Here is a 6,000-nt window from a genome sequence, read left to right as displayed (position 1 = left end):
GCCATCAATTACCTAACTGATCTGTTATCGCTTAGGCCACTGATGATTTGGCGGTCTTTTTGGCTTGGCGATGAGAAGTTATTTAATAGATCAATTGTTGAGGATTGTTTACGTTTGGACAAATATCGAGATATTCCCTGGGTTAAATATGTTGTTGTCTGTTTTTCAGACATTTTTAACTTGAATATTTTAAATGATCCCAGCGCAGCATCATTGATCTCCAAATCGGAAATGAAAAGTATATTTCTGACATACGTGGAAAGGAAGCGAGCAATCGCAACCGGATCATTGTCTACTGTCATTTTTTATAATAGATATAATTTAGCGGAGGGTTTTCCATCTTACCTATCTATGGTGACTAGGCATTCACACAAATTCGTGCTAACCAGACTAAGATTTGGGATGGCACATTGTTTAGTAGCCCATCCAAACATTAAGAAATATCAGATTGGGCCATGTAGGTGTGATGATGTATCCACACAGAGCACTGTGCACTTTCTGCTGTTTTGCAAACTGTACACGAGTTTTCGTATAGCATTTTTTAAACCTGTGTTTGTTAAATACGGAGTATATACAGTTAAACATGCTATGGCTTTAATTTTTAACTTGCAATCGGCAGATACTTGTTTTTATACTGCTACATTTTTAAATCAGTGCATCAACTCCAGGAAATGTATGAGTTTTAATGAATTTTGACTATCAAGTTCATATGTTTATGTAAATGATATGAATTGACTCATGAATTATTGAATGTAATTATTAGTTGTAAATTTTAGTTGAAATGTCCTTTAAAATGTATTGTTGTTTTTTATGTCTGTGCTTTTATGGTCATTTATATGTGCCGAATAAAGCTTAAAGAAAGAATGATTTAATTTGCATTAATTAGATAAAGATTGAATTAAATAACTACAGAAATGAGTTGGGTTGTTTATTCATTGAAAATGTGTTAATGAAAAGGTTAACTAGAGAATTATAAATCTACCTAAACCTGCAACTAACTGATCCGTCCCGATTTATGAAAAGAATGCCAAAGGTGAAGTTTAGAGCCTAATGAGTATCAGAAGGTTGTGTAGATTTGTCGCTCATTAGGGTAAAAAGTAGTATTTCCTTTCATGACAGCGTTTGGAAGATAATCGCCTCCCAAGAAACACAGATTGATGGAGAGTGAATGTTGGTGTTATGGGCCCCACCAGCGAACGTATGGATAGTGTGTGTATGTGAGAACATTGGTCTGTGACGGAGGGAGGGACTTTGCACTCCACGCTGGAGCATAAGTATCCCCCTCCCACCGACCACTGTCCGCGGGACGTGAGGCGCCTAGTGCACCAAGGCGAAGGACTCTTTCCTGAGTCCAACCCTTGGCCAGTAGGGTGGTGTTTGTGCCCAAATGGCGCTAAAGGGCCACCCGCTGGAATGGCCCACTACGGGGTCGTGGACAGCCGTAATCTATCTGTGTAAGTTCACGCTAAATAAAAACTGCAAAAAAAAAAAAAGAGGGGCTGAAGTGCCCGCTGAGCTGTGGTTTGCAGCTCGTCACTATGTACACAGTGAGTGAGATGCATGTCAAAGTCTTTGATACGCGTGTTTAGCAGCCTTCTGACAAGTGTGCAGTGCTTTTGAGTGTTGTTTGCACATGAGAGTGGTACGTACTGCACTTATCCCGGTGATAAGGAAGTAGGTAGGACACAACAACCAGCGCATACACGGTCCTGGCGGAGGGCATGTATAACAAAGACGGCTTCTTGAGCTTCATGTTGGGGCATTCTAGCACAGCAAACGGAATTCGGTAAAGCCACTCCATTACCACTCAAGCCAGAGACTCACAGAATCGGAAACGTGAAAGAGGCATCGGTGCCACCTACCAAGCACACATGGCACTGAGTCTGATAGAGACAAAAAAGGGACTACATTTCGCTATGTGAGTGACGCGGCCCTCTTAAAACTAAAAGATTTCTCATTCGTGGTCGTAGACACACGTTTAATAATATAAAGCACAAGGCAGCCTATTTTTTCATTAAGCTTTGTTTTTTTATGCTGCACTACATCAGAAAAAAACATTTTTGCCGTTGCTGCACATCATCAGCTAAAGGAATTGACAAAGCCAATAGTCGAAAAGTCGAGACCTACTGGTTTTGCCATTGCTTGTTTTTCACAAGCATTGTTTCGAATATCCATTAATACAGTACTCAAAATCCATACTTTGCCTATTTCATGCAGCCTCAGACAAATAAAAGCAGCAACAACCAATGCTTTTATCCTAGCAGCATGGCGCCAGGGAAGTCACTTTCTAATTTGTTATATGGCACTCTAGTTCATTCGTACAACTTTATGCTCTCATAACTAATTTGTCAGCCTCTCTTGTTCCGATTTGTGTGCTTAGCGTTCACTGGACGATACAGAGCTGTCGGATCATTCTGGTGCGGTGATTGGTTTAGCTAAAGACGATAACTTGTAAAGCGTGATAGTATGTTATTTTGTAGTTGTGAACGGGGCTGGTGAAACGGAAACGTCTCGGGTGAACTATGCTGCAGGATGCGATAGGGGCCGTGCTCTCTCTTAAAGGGTCAGTTGATTCGGAGCAAGGTGAGTGACGAGGGTAACCAAGTTTTTTGTTTGTTGTTGTTTCATATTTATATAGTGCGAATTCGACCCGAAGGTATTGGAGCGCTTTACATGAGCATCGCATTTACATTACACATTCAGGCACGGGGAGATTAAGTGATTTGCCCAGAATCACAGGATGTGGATGCGACCCCGAGGCTCGAACCCTGGTTTCCAGCACCAAAGTCGGCAGTCTAGCCGACGGACCACATCCTTTATAACATCAAGTGATATCAATCCCGGCATAAGTACAGTCCCCCTTCTTTAGGACTGCCGTTAGTAGTTCAGGAGGGAGGAAAACTGCAGTTACGGTTGTGTGGGAATTCGTTTCAAAGCTCGATGGACGTCATCACATGCCACTTTAGCTTTATCTCCCACTGCCAGTTTGAGATCTTCATTGAGGCGCCTAGGTGGTGGGTCGCTTGGAATTGTAGGAGCGTCTTCTCCTCGGCAAGAACTACATGCCAACATTTTAAAGCTTGGAAGTGGGAGTTTTTGGGGAAAACAATCGGAGGAGTGCCTTTTTCCCATTCACTTTATTGAACCAGAGGCATTTCAGGCGGGAGACAGCTAAACATCGGGTCTTTTGGAATGAATGCATTTTGTGGTCTTGCAGAGGTGGCTGTTTTGTGGACCTAGACTGTCGCGGTTAGGCCGGCTTTTAGCATAGGTGAGCTGAGTCTGTACTTGGGACCAGTATTGTCAGATTCTGAGAGCCATTCGAAGCTCAAAGTTGTCCAAGTGTAAGCCCAAATTAAACCCAACACAGACCAGTATCAGCCCAAACAAGCATTGGCATAGCCAATAGGTCTCGCCTTTTGGGACCTTATAAGTGTTTAGCCATGCAACCAGTGCTTTAAATGGGCCGGTATTCACCGGTACGGAGTACCGGCACTTCCGAATTTTCTTGCCGTCAGTACCTGCACTTCTCTTTAGCCAGAAAGAGTACCGGTACCCTAATCAGCGGCAGGGAGGCGCAGGATAGACATCTCTTCCAGCTCAGGGCAGTCGCTGCTGAAGATTCCAGCAGCGCCCACTTGAATGTCCGAAGACTGCAGGGTGTTGAGAGGGCTTATATCACGCTGTGATTAACAGGACAGGGTCTAGACCAGGGGTCTTCAAACTGTGGGGCGCGACCCCTAGGGGGGGCCGTGGAGTGATGCAAAGGGGGTCGCGCCTTCCCAGTCACACTTCTGCCCAGGCCCAAGGGCTTCAGCCCCCCCCCCCACACTTCCCCCGTACTGTGTCTCAGCCCGGGCTGCTGCAGTGAAACTTGAGCTGCTGGGCAGTGTCTGGATTCCTATCTCCGGTACCCCCGTGTTTTTTCACAGGTCTTTAAAGACCATTTGCATTTTAACATGCCTTTGTAAACTGCTTACAGAGGCTTAGGTTTTTTTGCTGGTTCCAGTACCCCCTCGGTCCCCACTGTGCCTATTCCTTACATTTGGATTTTACATTCACTGCCGTAGTGTGAGAATGCATTTCATGGAAAGGAATACAAAGTTGGCTTCCTGGGGGCGCCGTGAGTGAAAGTTTATTGTGCTTTTGAAGCACCTGCTGCAGCGTTTCTTTCCCCGGCAATTACCAGGCCTCACATAAATGTCAAGATAACGTGTGATTAATTATCTTCCTGGAGAGAGATCAGAATGTTGTATAGTTGAGGTTTTGACTTAGGTGATGTTAGTGCAGAGGGTTAATATGCCTGCTGCAAAGAACGTGTACCAAGTAGATTACAGAGTGCGCATGATGTGAAGAGATCAGCAGGTTACTGCTTTCAAAAGAGACATCCTTTTGTTACTTGCAATTTATAACTTAAAGTCCTAATAGAGAATAGTGAGCTATTAACTTTCATCCTAGAACAGCATGCACACTACAAAGAATACATTATTAGACCATTGATTAATGTTGCAAAAAGGGTTAATTTGGCTAGAAATCAATTCTTATTATTAAAGGAAACTCCCAACTATGCTGTTTCTTTTTCGACTCTGAGTTTGTGCTTCTCCACACCAAGCACTCTTGAACTATACTGCCTACCAGTATGGATGACATGTGACTCCTATACTTTTAGTCCTTTGGCTTATGTAACATTTCCTATACACTGATTTACACACTTATGATGGATTGTCTCTGTGTAATGTGTGTGTGATGCAAAGTGCTCGGACACCCTACACTGGTATGAGTGGCACTATATAACTAATTCAATGCATCTGAGAGTGTGGGGTTATGGAGACTTGGTCACTGTTAAAGGGTGCTAGTGAGAGAATCCGTGGTTGGGGTGGTCATTGTGGGGGGCACCAACAAACATTGTCGCACAGGGCACCACCAGCACTAAAGCCGGCCCTGGGAAGTATGCACAGATAAGCGCTGAAAATACCGCTTTAGGTGACTGCTTTTTTTTGTACCGACTGGGCCACCAAAATAATCTGCTGGCAACCCTAACCATAGGACTGGAAGTTTGTTGCAGGATCAGCACATTATTTATTTCCTTCACCCTCGATCCCCGATTAATGCCGCAATAGTTTAACTTAGATATTAAAGTCTACGCCCCCGTCAATAACATGCTGAGTTACTTCATGGGTCTGGGAATGCACCCTGCATTCAGACAACTCATTCCTCATTCTCTCCCTTTATTGTCACGCTCACCTTGCACTCACAGTGATCACAATGCACTCACACTGATCACCATGCACTTGCACCATTCACCCGCTCACCTTGCACTCACAGTGATCACTCTGCTCTCAAAATGCACTTGTCCTGCTCACACGAGTACACTACTCATCCTGCACTCATGTGACACTTCACTCACCTGTCCCCCTCACTACTCAATATGCAACTCACTCAAACAAGCCCATCAGTAATCATACATTCATTCATCCCATTCTGAACTTGCATCCGCACCCAAAATGAGAGAGGACAGCAAGGGAGTGAGAGAATTTGATTGAAGAGGTCAGGGATGAGGAGAAATGTGAATTGCCGAAGAGAAGTGTGGACACGCAAGAAGTGAGTGTGATCCAAAGGTGAGGGCTTCTGTTAGAACAAAGGGGAGATGTGAAAGAGGAATGGGGGGACTGGAGAGGTGTAAGATACAAATAGACAAAAATTTGAATGAAGAGACGAGGTGAATGAGAAGTGCTGAGGGGCACGGGAGGTGACAGGGCCAGAGAGGCCATGAGATAAATGTGAGAGACTGTTAGAGATGAGGGCAGTGAAAGGACAGAATGGCAAGAGGTGATTAAAGGTGAAGTGAGAGGTTGAATGGGGAGAGTTCAGAAGTTGTAAAAAGGGGTGAAAGAAAATGACCTGCAAAGTGAGAGAGGGATCCGGGGTTAGGAGAGGAGAGAGGGATGGAAGGGAGGGGGTGAGAGGAAAGCTGCATGGGTAAAAGGCTTAACTCTACAC

The 6,000-nt window shown here is 44.4% G+C and overlaps 1 protein-coding gene across 1 annotated transcript in view; it reads left to right on the top strand.

Annotated features, from left to right (window-relative positions):
• The first annotated feature begins 2,427 nt into the window (after window positions 1-2,427).
• The window catches only part of POLR1G (RNA polymerase I subunit G), a 234,120-nt gene continuing 230,547 nt past the window's right edge, over window positions 2,428-6,000 (top strand). The window contains exon 1 of the mRNA XM_085625570.1: window positions 2,428-2,583. Within this exon, the coding sequence (XP_085481696.1) occupies window positions 2,523-2,583 (61 nt within the window). The 5' untranslated portion in view covers window positions 2,428-2,522. The remainder of the gene's footprint in view (window positions 2,584-6,000) is intronic.

Source organism: Triturus cristatus, chromosome 9 (assembly GCF_964204655.1).
Source record: "Triturus cristatus chromosome 9, aTriCri1.1, whole genome shotgun sequence".
In the NCBI taxonomy this organism is placed as follows: Eukaryota; Metazoa; Chordata; class Amphibia; order Caudata; family Salamandridae; genus Triturus; species Triturus cristatus.
This window is presented reverse-complemented; position numbering and strand designations above follow the sequence as displayed.